The sequence below is a fragment of the Lycium barbarum genome, chromosome 11 (genome assembly GCF_019175385.1).
Source record: "Lycium barbarum isolate Lr01 chromosome 11, ASM1917538v2, whole genome shotgun sequence".
Taxonomy (NCBI): Eukaryota; Viridiplantae; Streptophyta; class Magnoliopsida; order Solanales; family Solanaceae; genus Lycium; species Lycium barbarum.
Genome location: NC_083347.1, coordinates 25,018,163 through 25,042,154, shown reverse-complemented (window position 1 = coordinate 25,042,154; position 23,992 = coordinate 25,018,163). Strand labels below are relative to the sequence as shown.

The 23,992-nt window shown below is 34.6% G+C and overlaps 2 protein-coding genes across 3 annotated transcripts; both read right to left on the bottom strand.

The window, feature by feature from the left end:
• Positions 1 to 2,164: 2,164 nt before the first annotated feature.
• LOC132618133 (pentatricopeptide repeat-containing protein At5g61990, mitochondrial-like) lies at positions 2,165 to 5,627 on the bottom strand. The gene is made up of 2 exons (XM_060333203.1): positions 2,548 to 5,627; positions 2,165 to 2,432 (listed from the first exon to the last, which is right to left on the bottom strand). Exon 1 carries the CDS (start codon positions 5,484 to 5,486, stop codon positions 2,724 to 2,726), a length of 2,763 nt encoding a protein of 920 aa, XP_060189186.1. The 5' UTR covers positions 5,487 to 5,627; the 3' UTR covers positions 2,165 to 2,432; positions 2,548 to 2,723.
• A 1,703-nt stretch (positions 5,628 to 7,330) lies between these two features.
• Positions 7,331 to 16,878, bottom strand: LOC132616804 (protein ACTIVITY OF BC1 COMPLEX KINASE 7, chloroplastic). 2 transcript variants are annotated; one of them, XM_060331480.1, is made up of 18 exons: positions 16,619 to 16,878; positions 15,094 to 15,671; positions 14,803 to 14,946; positions 14,554 to 14,679; positions 14,230 to 14,317; positions 14,057 to 14,150; positions 11,723 to 11,816; positions 11,252 to 11,306; positions 11,071 to 11,162; positions 10,789 to 10,959; positions 9,738 to 9,794; positions 9,535 to 9,618; positions 8,640 to 8,724; positions 8,419 to 8,480; positions 8,258 to 8,332; positions 8,060 to 8,164; positions 7,753 to 7,894; positions 7,331 to 7,661 (listed from the first exon to the last, which is right to left on the bottom strand). In XM_060331480.1, the coding sequence occupies exons 2-18, from the start codon at positions 15,655 to 15,657 to the stop codon at positions 7,588 to 7,590; spliced, it is 2,112 nt and encodes a 703-aa protein (XP_060187463.1). In that variant the 5' UTR covers positions 15,658 to 15,671; positions 16,619 to 16,878; the 3' UTR covers positions 7,331 to 7,587. The 2 variants fall into 2 exon arrangements, with proteins under 2 accessions (XP_060187463.1, XP_060187464.1); XM_060331481.1 differs by lacking the exon at positions 16,619 to 16,878 and adding an exon at positions 16,569 to 16,587.
• Positions 16,879 to 23,992: the final 7,114 nt, after the last annotated feature.

The window sequence follows — 23,992 nt, the reverse complement described above, 5'->3', positions numbered from 1 at the left end:
TTTATGTCTGATCCAGTTTCAGTAATGAGGTCCGTTGAGGTTGCAGCCATAGTTTGATGGTTCTCTCTGAACTTAATAATACCTAACTACACAAAAGCACTAATTCAAGGACTTCTGAATGTTAGGGTTTCTTCCTGAGTTAATTAGATAGAATTGGCATTCATTGGGAAATTGAATTTTCCCCCTTAATTTTATTTTGTCACTAGCACGATTTTTTTTTTATGTGATTTTTAAAAGTCTGTATTCATTGATTAAGGGTACACGCACAAGGCGCGTGCCCAGAAACTAGTACTTAAATTATTGTCTAATAACTTTATAGGCTTTCAAACCAAATATTTATATGTTACAACAAATGTTTTATTTTCCCAATTGCGAGAGTGATAGTTGTCTTTAATGGAATTTGGATGGAATCAAGTAAACTATCTCAGTTATTAAAGAATGTGTCTGTGCAGTATACTTCCTCCAAATTAAGTAAGTGCCTTTTAAAGTAATATTACACCCCTTAAAAATCATTTAATAACACTAGTTATAGGGATTGCTTGACTAAGTTACCCTTTTATATCCTCTCAAATTACCATTTATCCTCAGTATTTTTGGATCATTTATTGGAGCAATGCTAGAGTTGACGCAAAAAGTACTCCGTCCGTTCTCTTTTACTTTGTACACATTTTGTACCACCTTAACAAAACATTAATATGTTTTTTTTTTATTTTACTAACTAAATTATCCTTGCTAATAGTTATTACTATGTTTCAAAAATCTGAATTTGACTATTAGTACTTCGATAAGTTTGGTAAATGGTTACTTAATGATAAGGGTAAATTTTGAAGGAAAAAACAATTATTTTCTTTTGTTTTGATAGAGTGGGAAAGTAAAAAAAATATATATTTTTAGTATAATAAATGGAAATCAAGTTTATAATGCCTTCTTCATTTCCTGAAGGGACATTTATTTTAGATCAAATTGATTTGGCTAAAATTACACTTATTATTATTTATTTTTTTGGCAATTAAAAGAGACTTTATTAATCACCAAGTGCAGGAAAATACAAAGCCAAGGGAGAGAAAATCCTACCGAACAACCTAAGCTAACCCCTAGCTCCAAAGGAGGAAAACACAAAACCAAAACTACAAGAAATTAGCAATTCAAGTCATCAGTATATAGTTACTCCTAACCCAAATACATAGTGCCATTTTGAGTTTGGGAGCAAAATTTCCAGAGGTTCTTCCTTTTGTTGAAAGATTCGAGCATTTCTTTCTGTCCAAATATCATAAACCACAACAGCAAACTAGCTTTGAGCACAGTTTCCCTAGCATTCTTGCCCCTTGCCATTTGTTTCACCCATGGCCATTCAGCCTCCCAGTTCAAAATTGTCTTCTTCCAGTTCTGTCATTGAAGCATTTTCCTCCGGATAGTAAGAACACTCAAAATAAAGATGAGCAGCAGTCTCCGGAACACTTGAGCAAAAGATACAATTGACAATAATTCTCCATTTAATGAGAAGATCTTTGGTCCTCAACCAACCATGTAGTTGCAACCAAAGTCTAAAAACTTGTTTAGGTTCAGCAAGATTTTTAATGTAATAGGCTCCAATATAACACGGTTGGAGAGTAGAAGTGGGAATTCCAATTTTCTTGATACGAGGGGTCCATTGACATCAATAAATGTCAGAAAAAAAATCAAAAATGTATTTAGAAGGAACCCTTAAACTAGTGCCCTTTTTTTTTTTTTTCTTTTTTTTGTCTCCAAAAAAGAAGCTTAAAATTTGCGGAAATCCTAATATTCCTGAATAACGTTGAACTGGTAATAATATTATATCATCCTTTGCACCTACATAGCACCTCTAGTGTTTTGCATGAAAATTTTAAAGCCTGACAACGACAATATACGGTCCGATTGGCAACTTCACCATAGTTTGGGTGCTTCTGCAATGAGAACAATCTATAGTTACATCCATACTGTGTAGACAATTTGTAAATAAAGGGAAGTCTTTTGAGAAAAATACTAAATAAAAATTAATTTGGAAACTATTATAAGTAGGTTTAGTTTGATTTGAATTTTATAGAATAAAGATTTTGTTGGGTTTTGGGGGAAATGGGAAAACAATTTGATCAAACATCTATGAGCCTTTAAGAATGCCTAGTCAATTATATGAGCAACAATCATCAAGTTGAACCACTTTGCACTAATGCACATACATTGCAACAAGAACTTGCTAATGGATAAGGAGCCTTCTTTCTTTCTTTTATGAACTTCAGGAAGAGTAAGAAAACATAATACTAGGTTAGATAAGAAAACATATTTCTAGGTTAGATCTATTCTCACTTTCCTTTTTTGTTATGAAACTACTCTTGGCTTAGCGAACTCTCTCTTTGACTCCGAGTGGGCTAAAAATATCCTTCTTGTCTGAGCTAACAGGTTCAGTAGTAGACCTGAAAATGGTAAAGTTATAAGGGGGATGAGCTCAAGGAATGCTGACAATACAGTAATGGTTAAAAAGCTCTTATTCTAAAACCATCAGCGTACGAACAAGACTAGTTCAATTACCTCATGAAGTGATCAACATGTTAATGTACTCGAAGCTGCCATCCAATAGCCTAGAAGCCTCTGAATTAAAATGATTCTTGTGTAGCTATGCCCCTGCTGAAAGCTCTTGCTGTCTTCAACTTTCCTATAAGTAGTTGTGTTCATCACTGGTGACAAGCCCTCGTGAAGCTCAACATTCAACCCACTTGCTTCAAAACATTTTCTGCATCCTCCGACAAATGATTTTGATCATTATTGGTTATTGCAGAACCTATTTTACTATCCTTAAGTAAATCACAAAAAGTAGTGGAGTCTGATATCCAAGCAAATCTTGTCATAGCCTTGATTACCAGGCATACTTCGTCTGTATCAGTATCACCTTTCAGTGAAAAACTACGTCCTATAGCACTACAAGTTGAATGATTGAGCACAAACCCTTTCTCCCCCATCTCAAGAAGAAGTTCCAATGCTTTACCATACTCCCTATCCAAGCATAAAGCTTCAATGAGCATCGTATATGTGTCCTGATCAAGTTCAACACATCCCTCTATCATCTTTTTTAGCAACTCCTTAGTTTCCAGCACATTTCCATTTTTCAGGAATCCATCAATCAATGTATTAAAAGCTTTAGTAGAAGCTATTCCCATTTGCACCATTTCCTGAAGCAAGTCCTGAGCTTTCTGCAAGTTCCCAGTCTTACAGCATCCATCAAAAAGAGCATTATAAATGATCTTACTTGGAGACAGCCCCCTAAGTTTCATAGAGTCAAACAAGCCAAATCCCTCAGACAACTGTCCTACTTCAGCAAAACCAGATATCATTGCAGTATATGTCACTTTATTTGGTCTTGGACCTTCTTTTAAGATGATATCAAATATCATTTTAGCTCTCTCGATTTGACCTGCTCTAAACAGCCCAGCAATCAAGTGATTGCGAGCGTGTAATTTGGGACGGATACCTCTGTTTTGTGATTCCTCATAAAGGGTAAAGGCCTTTTCAATCTCAGAGTGTTTAACAAAATAACAGACGAGAACATCATATGAGGAAACATCAGCAACCAGATTCTTGCCATGAAGTTCTGAAATGACTTCAGCTGCTTCTAGCATTTTTTTGTTCACCAAGAGAGCACGAAGGAGGGCAAGATAGGCACCACGCACTTCCAGAACCTCCAAAGCAAGCATCCTTCTAAATACCCCAAAGGCTTCACTTACCTTACCACTTTTGCAGTTCGCACTGATCAAAGCACTAAAAATTGCTTTGTTTGGCTTAAACCCATGATGCAGCATCTGAAATAAGTACCTATCTGCGTTTTGCAACTCCCCTTTTCCACAATATCTAATAATGAAGGCTTCATAAGTATCCTGGTCAGGTTTTAGGCCTCTATCCAGCATTTCAACCAAGCAACTTTGAGCATCTTCCATCTTCCGCGCCTCGCAGAGGCCCTTTATAAGAATATTGTAATGGGGAGTCGCTGGCTCAATCCCCTGCTCATGCATTGCCTCTAAAATCTTCCTCGACTGTTGTAAGTGGCCTTTACGAGAATAATTCATCAACAAAGTTCTCCAGGTAGGAGCATTTCGCTTCCCATCCTTTGTTATTAAGTCTTGAAGAGAAGACATAGCTGAATCCAAATCCTTATTGCGGCAGAGACAATCAGTTATCATAAAATAGATTGACTCAACAGGGGCCAGATTTTTCTTCTTCATTTCTTCAAGAAGCTTCAAAGCAGTATCGACATTGCCACCTTGACAATGTCCCTCAATCAACAAGGTATAAGTTGTCAAATCAGGCTCGATACCTTCTCTAGTCGTCTCATCCACAATTTCATGTGCCTTCTCCATCTTACCACACTTGCAGAGCCCAAGAACAAGTGTATTGCAGAGGGCTAATTCAACGCCTTTAGCATCCTTCAACTGAAAAGCCTCATCCACATCATCATGTTTCAAGTAACAATCAAGTAAAACTCCATAAACAACTCTATCGGGCTTCACTCCCATCTCAGTCATCTCAGCTAATACCATTACCGCCTCTCTAAATCTATTCGCAGCACAAAGACCATTAATAATTGTGGTATAAACATATAGATTAGGGACTAACGACTTTGCCAACATGCTCCTTTTAAGCTCAATTGCCTCATTCACATGACCAGTTCTAAACAACCCCTTCATCAAAAAATTGTAGGTTAACATATTTGGACGAAGACCCTTCTCTTCCATCTCAACAAACACTTTCTTGGCATCACTAACATTCCCCTCCTTACAATGAGCATCCACCATACTCGTATACGTAAAGGCATCAAACCTAACATTTGCTTCACGCATAGCATTACAGACTCGCCAAAACAATTTAAAGTTACTAGCTTTCAACAAATCCGTCAATAAACGATGACAATAAAACAAGCTAGGCATACAATCAAGATCTTTATAATTATGAGCAAAAACAACACTAGCAGCTTCAAACAAGTACCCTTTCTCTCTATACTTATCCATCAACAACCCAAATATCACATGATCAAATTTGAATCTTGATTCTTTACAACAACCATCAATAGATTTCAAAACATCTAAAGGGGGCAAACCAAATTTAATCACATTTTCAAGAACAGTATTAGTAGGACCATATAAACTGTTGCTACATAAAAGAAGAGCTAAAAATGAGTGAATTTCCAAATCTTGGTGAATACCAACTATGTGTTTTGACCATTGGAAGAAACTGATAAGGTGTTCAAGATTACTCGATTCATTTTGCTGAAGAACAGAGCGAATTACATCTGGGTTTAGCTTCATTTTTAGGTTTGTGGATTCAATGAGTTTTTTCCACTTCTTGTTTTTGAGAATTTGGGTGATTTCTTGGACCAAGATTTGGTTGTTTTGTGGAAGATGAGAATTGCAATAATGTCTGTGAAATATAGTTTGTTTATTGCAACATTTTGTGATTCTTGTATACAAAACCCTCCTCATAGTTTTGGAATTTTTCAGTACGATTTGGAGAATGGGTTTTTATACTTTGTTCTAGTTTGGACTGAGGGAGTGAGCAGGAGAAGTGAAGTATTAGTGAACCCTAGCAGTGCAATTCGAAATTTCCTAGGTTGATCATATGTTAGTTGGTACAATTTTAGAAAGTTGCCATTAGTATTTTTTAATTTTTGGTTGCAAAGATGTTATTCCCACTTCATTTTTACTTGTGCAGTTTAGAAAATTAAGAGGTAATTTATTAATTCATACTTATGTATTTTAAGAAATTCTTATTGACTGCACTTTAAAGTATGTTTTATTGATTTCAATTATTAGAAGGCTTAGTAATTTATGGTTGTGCCAAGTCATACAGGACAAGTAAAAATAGATAGAGGGAGTATATTTTTTGTCGACTTTATGCTTATTGCTTACTTCCTCCGTTTACTTTTACTTGTTCAGTATTCTAAAAATAAATTTTCACTTTTACTTGCCACTTTTAGTATATCAAGACAAGATAATTTCTTTTTTTCCATTTTATCCATAGCATTAATTACTCACTTTAATTTATTTTTCTAATTCAATAAAAATATGCATCAATTAATATAGGTAGATTGGTAAATTATGCACTTTATTTATTATTTCTTAAGGGATGTGCAAAGTGAAAAGTGAATAAATAAAAGTAAACAGAAGGAGTATTATATCACTCCCTTCGTCCATGTTTATTTGTTCATGATTAACTTGAGGCACCTTTAAAAAATAATAAATAATATGATAATACTATTACATCCCTAATTATTACTATAAGTCATCTAACATTCTTACTCATTGGGAAATGAATTGAAAATAATTCTTTCTTTCTTTACTAATTCTACTTTGCAATAGAAATATATTCATTTAAGAAGGGCTAATAACGAATCATTTATTTGTGCGGAGTGCCCTTCAAATGCACTGGTCTTTAATTTTTGTCTTTCGCGTAAAATTTATAAGTTTCGGGTTCAAACCTCCGCTCAATTAAAAATTTAAAAAAATTTCGCCAAGTAGAACTTGAATTCACAAGGCAGAATTTTGCCTTCAAAACTATGCCTTAAGGCAAAATTTTGAACGCAACCCAAAACTCTACCTTAAGGTAGAGTTTGAAACTTTGCCTGAAGCGGGCAAAATTCTACCTGCAAACTTAACTTTGGTCCGAATAGGCCTAAGTTTGTTATAGAACCCTGCCGTGCGATTTTTTTTTTAACTGACCGGAATTCAAACCCCAAACCTCATGGTATTTGGTGAAGGGTAAAAATTAAAGACCACCAATTTAAGGGACAAAAATTAAAGACCACCCCAAAATAAGGCATTCCTGCGAATTGATCCTACTTGAACGGGTAATAATAGATCCTACTTTATCATGGCTATCCGGGTCCCATCAAGAATGAAATTCTGAGAATAAATGTAATACAGTGTCTGATGCCAAAATGACATTAAAAAAAAAAACATTTTCCTAAATATGTTTTTCAGTCCTTATTTAGAATTATAAAGTATAAATCCTGAGATAATGGGAATCAAAACCACTCCATTTGTTCAGCCTTCAAAGATCTGCTGGTGTTGCAAAAGGTCATTTAGTATCCAACCGTAGCAAGTTTTTATTGCAATATCTGTGCATTAGTGCAAAGTGATTCAACTTGCTGATTATCCATATTGACAGGGCATCCTTAAAAGCTTATAGCTGTTTGATCAAGATAATTTTCACACACCCCCTACGCAACTTACACTAATTAAAAAAGAATTAAGAATTAAAAAGTAAAACATACATTGGGATTATTGAGTAATACAGGAGAGAGAGATTAGCGATATACGTGCATTCCTTAATTTGAAGCATAAATTTTATTGCTATACACAAATATATATGGACATGGTTACAGATATGAGGAACATTTTTATCCCCCTCCCAATTGAATTTTGGTACGTATGCTTGCACCACATAATAAAAATGGTTCCTACATATGGCCAGAAGTCACATTTTGGTTCCCTGTCCCCTCCCTCTCTCCCCCACAAAAACAATAAAAATAAAAAAGGAAAAATGAAGCCAAGAGGGGGGGAAAAGGAGGAAATGTATAATGACTTAAATCATTTTCTCAAATTTATCAAGTTTGTTCACTCTTTGCATGGACCTAATGAAGAGAGTCAGGAAAACACCTGCATGCACAAAGATAAGGTCAATATTTGGTAGCAAAAAACAAGTGCAATTCAAATTCATTAAACCTGAAGATAGTCCTTAAAAGGTCACCTGCACCAATAAAAGAACCATTTGCGAAAATTTGACTGCCTTGACTGGTAAAAGTTACACCAAGGTTTAGGAGGGTACCCCCTATAACTGTGTACATGGTCGCCATTTGAAGAATTGTAGCTTTCCGAGCTGCTCTCTCAGACTTTAAAAGATCACAATATCAAGAAGCATTAGAAAGTGAAACGATTTGCATGAGACTGATTGCCAGAGTAGTTCAATTAATGTAGATCATAGTCTAAGACTATAAGCTCGTTAACCAAATAGAATAATTTATGCAAGTCACACTGATTTCTAGTGAACTAATTACCTCAAGGACCCGAACTCTGAGTTTCAGATCACCAGATTCAAGCTGTTTAACGATCTCTTCTATCTGCTGAACTCTTGAAGGCATGGAAATAGTGGATGACCGTACCTGAAAGTATTTCACATTAGATGGGATATGTATCACTCATGCTTTATTTGATCGGAACTTAAAACAAGAAATTTTTAAGCAAGTGCTTGATACATCAGCAGCCTGTTTCCTTATTTCCTGAACAAGTTGTGGACCACTGGGTCGTTGCTGTTTCAAGTCCAAGAGCTCCTGCAGGATAGTTCAAGCAACTTTAGACCATAAAGGGGCTAAGATTTAATTGTCAGACGAGGTTAGGTGTTTGACAATCTATGAACCTGTGCATATGGTGCTGCAATCTTCGGAAAGGAGAAAGCGGGATCCAATATATAGCCGATCCCTGCAAGATTTCAACAAGAGATGGAAACATTCAGTTCAGTGACCTGTAAGAAGATATAACATCATAACTAGACTGTAAAAAGTCAAGGATCTTGACATGTATATTTAACTAATGGAAGTTTCCTTGCTTTTCAGAATGAGAGAGAGAGAGAGAGAGCACCTTCTAGCGTGGAAAATGCCCTGATCACAAATGTAAAGGTTGAAGGGAAACGGAATGGTTGATCAGTTGCTATAGCAAATAAATCCTGCATTATCGTCCTCTTGTTACATTGTGAAGCATGCAAAGATAGTTTGAAGTGAAACTAACATTTTATTCTTAAAATTTCAGTATTGTAGCTACAGTGGTTAATTGTTTGAGTACAAGTTTTTGCAAGTCAGCTGAAAAGTATAGTGAACGTGGTTTCAACACACCAGTGAGAACCTAATTTAGCAAGACTACGACACTTCCTTTACTAACTGGAATAGTCATAACATTATTAAAATCCAACAAATTACAGAGAACAACCAACTCTTTTGCTTATTCATTGCTTTGTTTAGTTTGTTTGCTGCTAACAGTTGGTAAACTAGATTCCATTTTATTAGCCACCTCTTTAAGCTCTCTAATCCTTGATAGTTATTAACAACCTCTCAAGCTCTTTATATGTAATACACTGTTATACTAACTATTAAGGGTGGACGAAGAAAAATGCAAGAAAGTATGCATGGGGCACATTAAGAATTTCTTCAGCCATGAAGATTACTTTTAGTTCCATAGTAGTGAGTAAAAAAGATATTGGAAAGAAAATCCCTACACTTTTAACAAAAATAATGGAACATATCAGTCTAATAGACTTCCCAAAAGACAATTTAGGATTTTGACAAAGTGAGTTCAAATGAACAGGGATGCCATGAGACACTACAGCCAATCATCATAAACACCTCTTAAACGAGTGGCTCAGACAAATATTTGAATCAAATATAGTCCACCATATATTATTCTCTTCAATATCCTAAAAGATGTCAAAATTACTAATAAGCCTAGCTATTTTAAGAGAAAAATTGCAAATTCTGCATACCTCACCAATTGCAGCCAAAGTCTGCTGCTGATCCGGTCTTTGATTCAACAAGTTATCCAAGAAAAACTGAACAGATCTCCTCACCTAAGAAGAACAAAAATTTTAAGAAGTGTCAATAGATAGCTAGTCTTAGATAAGCCCTTAAATTCATTCGTGATTTTTCCCTTTTTCTTTGCAGGGGTTGGGGGTCAGGGTATACATACAGCTGACATGTCTCCTGTAGGCTGAAGTGCTCCCAGATCAATAAGCCCTTGCATAACCTGAACACACATAGTATTTGTCTAATTAATATACATAAAGAATTAGCTCTCTCTACTCTAAAATCTTTGAATGCAATTTGCTAAAGCAAGGAAACAAGCAAATGACCTTCAAAAATTACTGAGGCAGGTGACAGGTGGTAAACGCATGTGGAGCATGAAGCAAAAGGCTGATTGTCTTACAAGATTTGTTCGCCAGGAGAGTCCAAACTGAAAGTAACTAACTAGACTAACTGAATGAAATTTTGAGTAGTTACTTTTCTTTGAAAAATGTATCTAGTCACTTCTAAATCATCCTTCACTGTCCAACTTACCCTAAATACAACAACTTTATGACTCTCTCTAGTGTTGTAAGAACTTTAGAATTAAACTAGTTCATGTAGCAGGCTCTCCCAGGATGGAAATTACTCATGTTTACGAAAATAGTGCTTTACTGTTACATCATTCCAGGATGCTGCTTATCTTTATGTTCAACTGATTCCTTTAACTAAACATATTTCAGAGTACCTTTTTGATAAATTATTTCAGAGAGTTACTATATTGTCTATTGTTAAAATGGAAGGAAAACTTTTTTCTAATACAGAAGCAAACAGTGTAAAGACGACGCAACCACACAAAATTATTTATTTGATCTCGAATGTTTAGTTGATCATATAATAACATTTCTACCATGCTTAGGCTATGTTCCCCAGACCCAGCCTAGTGGGATTATACTGGGTATGTTGTTGTTCGTTGTTGTTGTTGCTAATGGCTACGTTAAACCCGAAAGAATGAAGCACCTAAGCATACCTCTTGATGGATAGTAGGAAAACAACACACTCAAAAAAACAAAGAATTTCTATAAATATGAAGAAAACATAGAGCGTGTCGGGACCATAACGGTAGCAGGTATATTTGCATCAGCTTGTACTAAGACTACGGGGCATAGGAGTGGCCCAATGCATTTGGTTCCCAACTGTACTACTATAAATTACACAAAAAGAAACACTAGACTGACCTTTTTTGCGTCCTTTTCGTAGACAGCATAAAAAAGTCCCAGTAATCTCTCCCTTGTGAAACTCTTGATGTCTCCCATCATACCAAAGTCATAATAGATTAGAGCTTCGTCAACATCAATTGCAAGATTCCCCGGATGTGGATCAGCATGGAAAAAACCAGTCTTCAGTATCTGCACAAGGTAATGTCAGGAAAAGAGTATCAGACACAAAGGAATAGCATCTAACCCAGCTGATTAGCATCTATCCAGAAAATTTAAGAATGAGTGCAATGACTAATTTACCTGAATTAAATAGGCTTCTATGGAACGAGATGCAATCCGGGATCGGCTATAACCCCGTGAATCTATCTGATCCAACTGGTTGATCTTTATCCCTGTTCATTAAGGTAATGGAACCTTATTCAGGATAAATCAAATGAAAGTATTTATTGAACAAAAAGGAGGACAAAGCACCGAGAGGAACCTGGAACGTATTCCAGAGTCAAAACCTTAGTTGCTGTATAGTCCCAGTATACCAGCTACATTGGAAAAGGAAAATAATGAAATTAAGTTAGGAAATAAGGTACTTATGATTTATCATAACAGCCAGTGAAAGAAATATATTTCTTTTAGTAGTAGTAAAAGAAATATGATTTACACCCCTGTTGCAAACCTATAGAAATATTTTTACCAAAATGAGAACTTTATCAACCATTATACGCGCAAATTATTTCCTACTTGAATCCTACTCCATACCACTTGCTTTTATCAGCATGTAACCATTACTCGCATTTGCTATTTAAAACAATCAACCCCCACCCCCAAAAAAAAAAAAAAAAAAGATTGATGAAATAAGGCCAACTGATTAACTGATAATGTAAAAAACAACATAAAAGAAAAGATAGAAGGAAGCAAATTATAAATTGTTTGGGTTGGAATGAGGAAGGAAACATACAGGCACTCGGACCCACTTTATGTTCCGAAAGTCCCGGCGAAATCTATCAGCATTCTTCCCTTCATTTATATAATCGATTTCCTCATACAATATCCTGAAAATTTCATGAAGACAAAGTTTAGTAGATAGAAATATCTTCTACTCCTTTCATGTTTATCAGAAGGTTGCGGGTTTGAGACATCTCTTAGCAATGAATAAAATTAAATCTTGGCCAAATGGTGATTTATTGGAGACTGAATAAGCAATAAGCCTATGAGAGGCACTACTGGATATAAGTAGTGGATATATAAATACACAGTAAAGCAGCTCTAACTACGAATCCAAGTCTGCAGATAAGAGAACGCATTCTAGAAGTTTGAATTCTGAACAATTATCGGCTCTGAGGCCATATATCTCGTGTGATCTTCATCCTATAACTTCTTTCCTACCTTCTCAAAAAACTTCTTTTCTAAAAAGTTCCTCTGCTTGTACTAAATGTGAAAAGCTGAAGCCAAAAAAGAATTAGGAAGTATGACAGACCATCAAGGAGTCAAAATTATGGAAAGAAGGTAGTCAGGAATGTCAATCTGATCTAAATATGGAAAATTATGCATCGTATACCTTTGCACAGTGGTGACCACAAGGTTCTCATCTTAAGGGGTGAAAGCAAGAAAATATACTTTTTGCGATTTCTAATCGATGAAATTTGTGACTCTGATAGATATAGATGATCTTTATATGCAAGAAAAAATAATTTAGATGAAAGAAAAAGAAGCAGATATCTTGTATAGAAGAAAATCTAGGAATCTAAGTAGTAAGTATTCTATAAGACTTAAAATTACCAGTTTCAAAACAAACAAAAAAAGTACGCTATAAGGCTTGTAGTTTATATATATTTATTGACCAAGTACTTAAGACACATAAATGCACAAGAAGAAAGAAGAAGAATAAAGTTCAAGTGAGCGCATACAATCACTATACAGTCAATCCCTACATATGAACAAGAAACTAAAGTATCATCCCCTCATTTATTTATTGGTATTAAGAATTAGCTAGTACTTTTTGCAAATATACAATTGAAGTAGTAGATTGATATAAAACATAAAAAGTACTTCAAGGATCTTGAGAGATAATTAGTTGAAGTCAATGAAAAAGTTGCTTGCACTGCAACTCTACAACTGACTTGGTAACTTCTCAAATTATCGTGCTGATTTACCACTTCGTAACCACTAGAGGCTCTCAGTTTCTGTTTTCCATTATGTTTAGGAATTGTTTTAATATTTAATGTGATTAAATCATACGTCCAACAATACAGTGATTTGAAATACAATGGAGATACCAAAAGTACAGATGAGTTTGGAAGTATAAAGCCGCGTGAAACTTTTATACAATAATTTGAAATACAATAAAAACTATAAAAGCACAGATATGTTTGAAAGTATAGGTCTTATGGACAGCACACTGGCTAAGAAGAAGTACTAAAGGATACGCCTCCCGTTTCTCATATCTTAAGCATGACAGATTTTTTCCAATTTTGTAGAATGAGATACTTCACCAAGGAAGTAGCGCCTGAACTTCACCTTTACGGTTCTGATTGTAAGGCTTTAGGTCTAGTAGAGGTTCCTTTGCTGCAATCTTCATTGAAATCACTTAAATTCTTTTACAAACAATAGGTGGAGGAATGGCAAAGCCAAGAATATTAAAAGGTGCGTACGGCTTTTGGACAGGCCAACAACACCACTAACCCCACCCCCCCCCCCCCCCCCCCCCCCCACCCCTTCTAAAAAAAAAATCCCTCTTCCACCTTTACTTTCAGACCTTTTGTAAAGTTCAAAACAAATTATATATCTCGCACCCTTTGTCCATTTTGTAATATCTTTCAATTGTATCCACTTTTCAGCTCAACCAAATAGTGTTATTCTACACACATCAAAATATCAATGGAAGGGATTCGAGAACTATATAATACCACCTGCACTAATTAGATGACTTCCTTAACTAGAATGAGAGAAATGTTTGAATTGTTCATCATATTCAGCAAGAGCTAAGGTTCTTTATTCTTTTATTGCTAGGACAGGAGATAGTTTAAAACAATAGTTAAAGACTGGAAGTTCATAGAAGAGAGATGATTCCTTCTAAAAATGTCAGATGGCTAAAAAAATAATCATATATCTGAGGTCAGCTAGTTTTGCAGAAGGAAAAACTTGTAATTTTGGCAAAAGGTCCAGTATATTTGTAGACTAGGTAGGAAAGGGGGTTGAGTAAAACAGCACAAAGTGGACAAAAATACTAGTTATAGCAATTGCCATTACGTCTAGCTTTTCTAAGAGCATGGATTAGAATATTCTGGCTTACTTAGCACATTCTTCATATATTCCTATCCAGTCGCGTGTTGGACCACCAAGAGTTTCACTTTTCTGAAAGTACTCCGCGATCAACTTTAAATTTTCTGAATCAAAGGAGAGAATGTTGAACTTTCAGTAAGCAGTAAACATGATTGGCTAACATTTCTAGTGCATAATACTTACTCAGATCAATATCGAATAGTTTCTTTAGGCCGGGTCTCTGAACTTTCACAACAACTTTCTCTCCGTTATGTAAGACAGCCCGGTGCACCTAAGAGCATTTTACAAACAGAAATCAGGACGAATTACTTGCAGTATTACGGAAGACCAGGTTGCTAAAGTCTGGCTACAATCTAAAAGGTAACCATTTTGTTCTTCATTTCATCAAAGTTGATGGGCTTCATTTTAACAAAGATCATGGACTAGATAATATCTTTTGAGAAATCAGAGCTTAAAGAATACAGTTCACTTCAAAGATATAAAAGAAAATATAAATAAACCAAACACCTGACCAAGACTAGCTGCTGCAAGGGGTTGATCTTCAAACTCCTTATACAAAATATCAACTGGAACTCCCAGCTCCTTTTTAATAAACTCTTTTGCTTTCTTGGGGGAGAAGGCCGGTACTCTGTCCTGAATGATTACAATGCAATACAAAATCAAAGCCATGCTCAGATAATTCATTTTCAAGTGTGAACTAAGTGCAAGTAATTGAGGAGATCATGTTCGCAATCTCAGAAAGAAGGTTAGCTATACCTGCAACTTAGCAAGCTCATCAACAAATTCTCGAGGAAATAGATCAGATCTAGTAGAGGATAACTGCCCAAGTTTGATAAATGTAGGACCAAGCTGCAGCACACATTCTCTTAACCATGAAGCAGTTCCACGTCTTCTGATTTTCTGTTTGTACAAAGCTTATTACTCATAATGCTCATAAAATCACATAATCCGAGAAGACGAAGAAGGGATAAGAGAGTATCCCTGGACTAGGTACAACGTTACCCTTAAATATGAATTCAAATTGAATAAAGATAAAAGAAAACTAACCTGTTTATCTTCAGTAAAGCCACCAACATATGTCCATTTTGCATTGTCCAAGAAAACACGTGCCCGTAGCGAAAGGACAAAGGACCACACATCTACACTTCTTTGGATGGAGTTATAATTCTCATTAGCCCAGCTGAAACTTTCATCTGAAGGTAAAACCTTTAGATCTTCAGGAGGCAGAAGTTCTTTAGATTTTTGTTTCTTTGCAGGAGCTGGATTAGGAACCCGCTTAACTATATTTGCTCCATTGATTCTCTGTGTGGAACCATTAACAATCCCAGAACCATTTACAGATGGTGGTGCTATTCTCTTTGTAACTTCATTTGTAGGTACCATTTTAACTGGACGACCATTTATACCAACTTTTTCAGGGGACTCAGTATGTTGCACTTGCACTTTAAGCCGGTGAATCTTTCTAGGTGGTTTACCAGATTGTCTATCAAATTTCGACAAAAATACGATAGAGATTGAGCCTGAAAAACTTAGGTTGTTTACATTGCTTCCATGATTTATCGAATCTCCTCTGCGGCAATAACAGCTTTGAGAAGCCAACATTGCCGCCATTTATGATATGAAACCTGAACATGAGCCAATAAAGAGATCAAAAGAGTCTATTAGAGCCAGCAACAGACAAACTTCAACTCTTTCACTGGAGGTAGTAAAGAAAGAGCTATTGCATCAAGAATCAAGTAAAGATAACCACGTGGTAGTACTTAAAACATTTAACATTTTCCAAGCAATTTGAACGAGAAATACTAGTGTTGCCCAACTATGTCAGTGATAAATTTTGGTCATGTAAACACATAATCTTCTTCATTACCCAATCACTAGCCTTCTTTAGTTCTTTTTAATCATTCTTCTTTCCCAACTATCTTTAATTTGATCACTCAAGGTTGTTCAAACATAATGGTTCAGGATACCTACAGGCTACTTCTAGATGGAAAATTTCTTCCCTTTGCACGTTCTGATTCATCAACCCCTATCTCCCGGAACTAAATTATGCATCCCCTTGATACATTTTCATTCAGTCTAGATAGTAGTCAATCAACTACTCCTCAATCTCGAAATAATTAGGTTCAGTTTATGAATCGCCTATATCCATTCCGCTCTATTCAGGACCATTACATCCCAACTAAATACTTAGTTAGATTCAATCCATAAATCTCGCACTTATCCTACATGGATACACAAACTTCTTACCAGATTAAATAAACTCTTGATAAGCAACACACAGTTGTATTTGATCAAAAACAGCAGACAATAGCATGACAACATAAACATAGGCATCAATAATTGATAGTCAGCAACCAACAAACATATTATCCAAGAAAAAGGGAATAATAGGTTCAACTAACAACAAAAGTAGGGGAAAAAAAAATCAATCTTGAACTCACACTCTTAATATATTCTCATACAAATCCCATCATAACAATTGTGGAAAAAAAAAAAAGACAAACTTTTCCCACCCCACTTACCAAAATATGCATTAGAATTAATAATACTATAAGAGAGCAATAACACTTACAATATGACTGAAAAATGGAACAGCAAGAAGAAGTACACAAAGCTTCTTAAATTGTCAAACCAATGTTTTATATAATTCTTGTGGACCCTTTTGAGCAAAACAAGAAATTTGGGTAGTTTACTTTTTTAATGCTCAAAAGAAAGATGAAAAAAAGAGCAAACATTTAACGTGCACTCTTGGCACCTCCTTTTTTGATATTTTTGTTTCTTTTCAGTTTATTCACATCATGAAGTTTCCTTTTTTCTTCTTTCTAGTACAAATTTACTAACAGACAAAGAAGTAAAAAATGGGATATTGAATAAGCACCACCATTTTCATTGGTGGATTGTCTTGCAGTTGTGTTGTCCACCTAATCTCCCCTTATTTCTTTTGGTTGACTATTACTGGTCTCAATTGCTCTGACGTGTTCAGTTTGCACGCCTTAAAACTCATACTGTCACTATTTTCACTTATAAAGATCAACGTAGGAATCCGTAGAAGGTCCATGTTGCTTCTGGCTAATTGATTTCTACCTTCAATCAAAAGTGAAAGAACAACAAACCACGCGTCATTTTCATTTTAAATTTTAAAAATATAACAGAAATTAATTGTAAAGGAAAGGAACTATTTATCAATAAAAATTACAACAATAATGTTCATAAATAATTTCATCGTCTAACGTTATAATTCGATTGAATGCGACTATTGAAAGAATGCCAATTTACGTGACCAACTTTTCTTTTTAATCTGTCTCCAAAAAAATATCACTTTTTTTATATTTAGGAATAATTTAACTTTTTGAGGTAATTTACGGTCACAAAAATATTTAAGACTTGTTTCTTTCTTAAATTCTGTTTTAAATTAAATGATGCCACATAAATTAGACGGTGGGACTATATTTTACAATTATTAAGGGAGCATGTGGTTCACATCTTAGTTTCCAATTCCATATGCCTCTTTAACTTTTATTTTAGGAATATAAAACGGAAATTATTATTGAGGAAGATGAATTAGTTTAATCTCACCTGACTTTTTGCCCTTGAACTGTACCAAAGTATTTGCCCTCCATTTATAGTTAATGTCCTCATCGTTATTAGTTGGGGTTAAATTTGTTTTTAAACTCTGAGGAATGGAACAAATTTGTCCTTATTCTTATTTTTAAACGGTGGAAGTTTAGCACTCGGTGATGCCGCACGTGTCTTGCAGTAAGGATTGATTTTATTTTTTTAAAATGGAGGGTTAATTTAAAGCTTTCGCATAGTTTTGGAGTAAATTTGACACTTTGACATAGTTCAAGGGCAAATTTGACCCTTTTCCTAATTTTGAGTTTTTTTTTTTTTTTTTGGTTCCTCCTTTCTCTCTTCCCGCCACTATCTCTATCACCAGTCCTCCTTTCTCCTTGTGTCTCCCCGTCGGGCGCCGCCATTGTCATAATCAATGTTTTTAAAAGGCAGTTTTGGGACTTGCCTCGGAACTCGCCCCCCCCCCCCCCCCCCGAGGGGAGGGGGGGAGGCACTGACAAAACGCCTCGAGGCTTACATATGAGGCTTATGCCTTAAGCGCCCGACGGTACGCCCTAAACACGCCTAATGCCTTACGCTCGGGCTCGACTAATTGTTCTTACATAAATTGTGTGTCAAATTCCTTAGTTAACATTGTTCCCCATAATTCTTTAACAAATAAATGATGCTTGATAAATTTTTTTCATCTATAAATTAAGAAAAATGAGAGTAGCTCAAATAATAAGTCGTTGTATTGCATATTTATTATTTGAGAACATCGTGACGGTGAATATTACTAAATATTTCTTTTAAAAATACATAACCAAAGTTTACATCTTCACTTGTCATTAATCTTCATGTTTTTTGTCTTGTGTCTCAAAATAATCATATTTTTATTATTTCACTATCTGAAAGTAATTTTATTTTTATTCATGAAGCAGTGATGTTTTAGTAATAATACTGATGAAGTTTATTAATTATTTTTATTTAGGGAGGTAAGTTACATAGTATGTGTAGTAATATATTTTAAGAAATTGTGATTCTTCTATTGTTTGAGAGGTAAGATGTTAGACTTGATTTGCATCTCATAAGAGGTTTTTATATTATTGCATCATTTATAATTGTAAAATCAAGTTAGAAGTTTTGTTTTCTATAATCTTTTAATCATGTTAGAAGTGGTTAAAACACCCCCAAACTACTAATGTTTTAAATCACTTATCCAAGAATTCACTTATCCAAGTGTAGGGGTGTTTTTAGTAGTAGGTATGGTTCATGGACGAAAATAATAATCCACGCCAAGTTTGGGGGTGTTTTAAGCACTTCAGCCTTTTAAATTGTTTAAACTACAAATGTATTTTCGTATTTTTTGTGTTATTTTAAATTAAAATTTTAAAGTTCCATGGGTTTTACGCCCCGTGCTAAGTAAAACGGTCCACCTCACACCCCCGCCTTATAAAACACTGGTCATAATCACCTGCACCACCATCTTCTTTTCCCCTTTCCCTCTCATCCCCACCCCACCACCACCTACACCACTAGGAGGGGATGTTTAAACGACTTGAACATGCAATATAGAATACTACTTTAATATAGCTGTATAGCTGCATATAGGGGTCAATAGAGGAATAAAGAATGATCGGCGGTAGAGGTAGTCACACAAAGAGAGAGAAAAGGAATAAAATTTGACCCCTATGCGGCTGTACAATTTTTTTAATTCCTATTTTCTCTCTTCGTGGCACTACCTCTATCTCCAATCACCCTTTCTTCCTTCCTTGTTCCAAATGTGGCTATACACCTGCATTAGAATAGTATTCTATATTGTATGTTTAAGTCGTTTAGCATATTCCCTCCTAGTGTTATGGGTGGTGACGAGGTCAGAGAAAGAGAAAGGAAAGGGGAAGAGAAGATGGTGGTGATGTGATGATAACGATGGTGGCGGGAAGACACAAGGAGGAAGGAGAAAGAAAGGGTGATTAGTGGTAGATGTAGCGGCCGAAGAGAGAAAGGAGGAACACAAGAATTTAGAAACTCAAAACTAGGTGGAAGGGTTAAATTTGCCTTTGAATTATGCAAAAAGATCAAATTTGCCTCTGAACTATGGGAAAGGTTCAAATTTACCCTTTGTTTTAGAGAATTAATTCTTAATTGCGTAATATGTGTCATCATCGGGTGCTTACCTTCCACCATTTAAAAAATAAGGGCAAATTTGTTCCATTTTGCATAGTTTTGGGGCAAATTGACCCCAACTAGTTGTTGACACCTAATTTTTGACCTCCCATAATTTATTTAATTACTAGAGTCCTTGGATATCAAACAGAGTGAAATGTGTATTTTTTTTTTAAGAAGTCGAAATGATTTTATAAAATTATTTAGATAATATTTTACCATTCTTAATTGGTAAAATAATTCCTATAATGTTATGAGTCATTTAGAAATTAATTTACACATTTTACTACAACAATTATGACATTTGCTAAATTAACCGGGAGAAAAAGAAATTTACATCAAATTATTTAATTTTTTGAATTATTAAATTGTCAATTAGCAAGTATTTTACTCTGTCTAATTCAAGGAATCTGATTAATTAAACGAATTAATCATCTTACTCCTTAATTCTTGATTTGTTTTTTGCATGCTCAATTTATTAGAATTTTTATCATAATTAATCGAGTCTTTAATAGTGATTAATTCTGTAAATTGTTCATTAAATTGCTACAATTGAAAAAATCAATCGATAGTTCAATTATGACCCAGTTGGAAATCAATTCCCATAATTGAGGTCAGTATTGCAAATTTGTCTTTCTAGTTGGTCAAGTAAGGTCATTTATGCAAATCTGTTACTTTAAATTGGCTAATTGAACTAAAGCGGCCATATTTGAAATAGCCCGATTAGATAAGTCAATTTAAGGACAATATTTGCAAGATCTAGCCTTTAGTTTGTTTAATTAGTCCCATCTAATTACGCCTAATGATCTAAATTAATTAGCTTTGTCTTAATTTTGGTTATTAATTAAAACAAGTGCCAAAATCATGCATATATGCGCAGATTACATGTAAATCACACGTATATGCGTGTATATATCAGGACAATCCAATTTCCCTTTAAAAATGGACCAGGCCCAGTCCGATTGGACTTGACCCAGCTTAACATCAGTTAAAAAGGGTAATACCCCTCTTTGTTTTCATTTTCACATCCCAAACACCCCTTACCCCTCTCTCCTCCCTCACCCTCTCCTCACTCCCATGAAACCCTAGCCGCCTTCTTTCTCCTATGTTTTTGCAATTAAATGGCTATATGTCTGAAATCTTTAATTATTTTTGGGTTAGTTCAACTCATGTGGCTTGACATCTATGTTTATGTGTTTAACTGCTTTGTGGTCAACCTACCTCTGTTTAGATTACTTAAGTTCTCTGTTAGCAATATGATATGAAGTATGAAAGAGGATACACATGTTGTCTAGACTTACCAGATTATGGTTAGTTTATATCCCTGCCTACTTGAATCTGTGTATGCTAGTTTCCCTGCAAGTTTGATAATCTGAGCCTATGTTATCACTCCACATGTTTAACTCTTAATCAAAGTCTAAAATGTCAAGAAGTTAGTTTATGGATGTTGTTTACTTTGAATGGATTCTATTTTCAGTTGGTACTCTTATTTGCAAATACTAGAATGCTAATAGGTTCTGCATACATGTTGTATACTGCTATATGATTAGTTGTGTGTTCAGTATGGATTGAAAGACTCGTTAATCATGTTTGTATGCCTAACTAATTTATGATATGCTTGTCTGAGCTTAGATCACCTAGAGTCTGTTAACAATATGGAATTTGAGGATCTAAACCTATGTTGTTGTTCTATATGTTTGGTTCTGACCTTAATCAATTGGGTTGTGTGGTCTCTTTATGCCCAAATGCTATAACTAAGGCTTCGATGTTGATATCTAGCTGTTGTGGCTATGTTTCTTGTCAGTATGATTGTCAAGGCTTATCCATGCTTGTCTTGTTCTGTCTTGAAAACTAGTTATGACTATGAAGTATGTTAGTTTGAATATGGCTGGTATAGCATCTTGTTTTGATTGAGTCTAACATATGCCTGTGCCTAAACTAGTTTTTTTTGTGAATCAAATGTTGCATGATAAGTCCCTTTAAATCCAGAGCATGTATGAATGAAGCCATCTGTGTTTGATTGGAATTTGTTAAAGTCCTTCAAAATCTCTTTTAAACTCTGAGGTATCATTGTCCTATGACTGAAGTAACTGGCTGAACATTCTAAAAGTGTTATTGAGGTTTAGAGACCTGCTTGTATGTTCTGTTTACTTGGTGTATATATACTATACTAGTTGAAATGGTTATGTTCTGGCTTACCTAAGTGGATCTATAGATACTATACTAGTTGCGGGAGGCCCGTGCTAAGCCCGGGCCCAACAGGCCCGTGCTAAGCCCGGGCCCAACCTCAAAAAATTAAAATAACAATTTTAATTGAAATGTATGATAATAAAATATTTATATAATATTAGTTTAGTGTCTTTACCAAAATCAACTTAATAATATTATAAGAATAATATTAAATAATAATTCAAGCGCATAAATAAAGTAATAGATTTTAAATGTGGCTCCAAAGTCTTCTAAATTATACCAACCACAAAAAGTTACTGCTACATTGTATCCATCTCAAGTTATCCGTCGTGTTATTTTTACACACCCAATAAGAAAATATTAATTTTGAGAAGTTTTACGCTTATTTATTTTTAAGATATAATACCTCTTTATTGAATATTTACTCTATTTATGTGTTATATCTCCATAATTGAGGTATTTTGTAGTCTTCAAGAACAATTACTATTAAGCGTAAAATTTAAAAGTTGTCATAAAGTTGAAAATGACAATTAATTTAAAATAACTATTTGACTAATCACAACAAATAAATTAAGACGAAAGAATTACCAATTACTAAGATCAAAAATATTTTAAAGGGACTAAAATTTACACCATTCTCTTAAATCCAAATTTTTCAATGATTTTTTCTCTCCATTCCCTAAAAAGTTGACTATCTATTAAATTGAAGGAACAATAATTAATGAGCTTTTGGCCAGGTGGGAATGCCCTTGAATTTGGGCCATACAAAATGTCTCAAATTTTCCTTTATTTACTAAATTAGATAATGGCAACTGAAGCAATATAGAACTAAACAAGAGGCAAATTAATAAAAAAGGGATTCAAAGTGAAAGTTGGATAACACGTGTAAATCCTTCACGGCTAGTAAAGAACAAAAATAGCCTTGTGAGGACTACAAAAAACTCCCATTAAATATTTTAATTAAAGAAATATTTTGAGGGTTAAGCCCGGGCCCAAATTCAAGATATAAAAGTAGATATTTTAATTAAAGAAATATAATATGTGTTAGTACAAGTGTACAACAACAACAACCATATACCTATTGTAGTCCCACAAGTGGGTAATTACGTTGTAATAATTAAATTTCATATTAGTATATTTTCAATATATGAAAGCAAAACTTTCATTCCACTCCTTTAATATTTTAACTTCCATTTTGATGAAATTATTTACTTCAAATCAAATGCGGAGCCAGAATTTAACATTTATAAGTAAGTTATGTATCCTAATTTTCCGAAGTTATTTAGTTCTAAATAAATAATCTATACATAGTTAATGAACTTTTAAGACAAATACATAATTTAACTTGTGCAGCGGATGGAGCTGCTTCTCCCTTAATTAGGGGTTCGAACATGGATTTGGAAAAAATCTTTGGAGGGAGCGCTTCCCCCGAATGGGCGCGATACATTGCGAATTATCTGGATTAATTGGGCTCAAATACGGATATTGAGCACCAAACAGAAAACCAAAGAACATGAAAAATGAGGTAGGAGGTTCGATAGCTTTTGAAAAGTAGACCTTAAAAACAAAAAAAAACAAAAAATTGACTTAAATAAATAAGATTAGGACCTAAAAGTAATTAATTAAAAAGTTTTAAAAAAAATTGAAAATTCTTGTGAGGACTACAAAAGTCCCTAAGTTTGCCCTTATATATAGTAGTAATATGTTCTGAAACCTGTTTGGTATACTATCCCCTTTTCTGAACCTACTGTGACTGTATTTTAACGGGTAACTATGAGGTATGCATAGCTTTAAGTATATTTTCCTTAAAAGTTTCCCTTGCCTAATTGATTGCGTGCAGTCATATATACACTCCAATGTATATGAGTTGATATACTTGATATATACATAATGTACAATTCCTTATTGTGGGTTGCTGTTACATTAGTTTTGATTACATGTTGGGTTTTCTTCTTTCTTTTTCCCAATTGGGCCTCTGTGTAAATGTGCTTTGATCCATTCTGCATGCTTCTACTTGATCGGTTCATTTGCGCTTTAA

Bases quoted from the DNA above. Each gene is read 5' to 3' on its own strand.
- LOC132618133 (XM_060333203.1), bottom strand. From the start codon at position 5,486: ATGAGGAGGGTTTTGTATACAAGAATCACAAAATGTTGCAATAAACAA.
- LOC132616804 (XM_060331480.1), bottom strand. From the start codon at position 15,657: ATGGCGGCAATGTTGGCTTCTCAAAGCTGTTATTGCCGCAGAGGAGAT. The intron at 10,960-11,070 runs GTAAATTAGTCA...TACCTTGTGCAG, and splicing joins TAGAAGCCTATTTAATTCAG to ATACTGAAGACTGGTTTTTT. The intron at 7,895-8,059 runs GTAATTAGTTCA...GATCTTTTAAAG, and splicing joins TCAGAGTTCGGGTCCTTGAG to TCTGAGAGAGCAGCTCGGAA.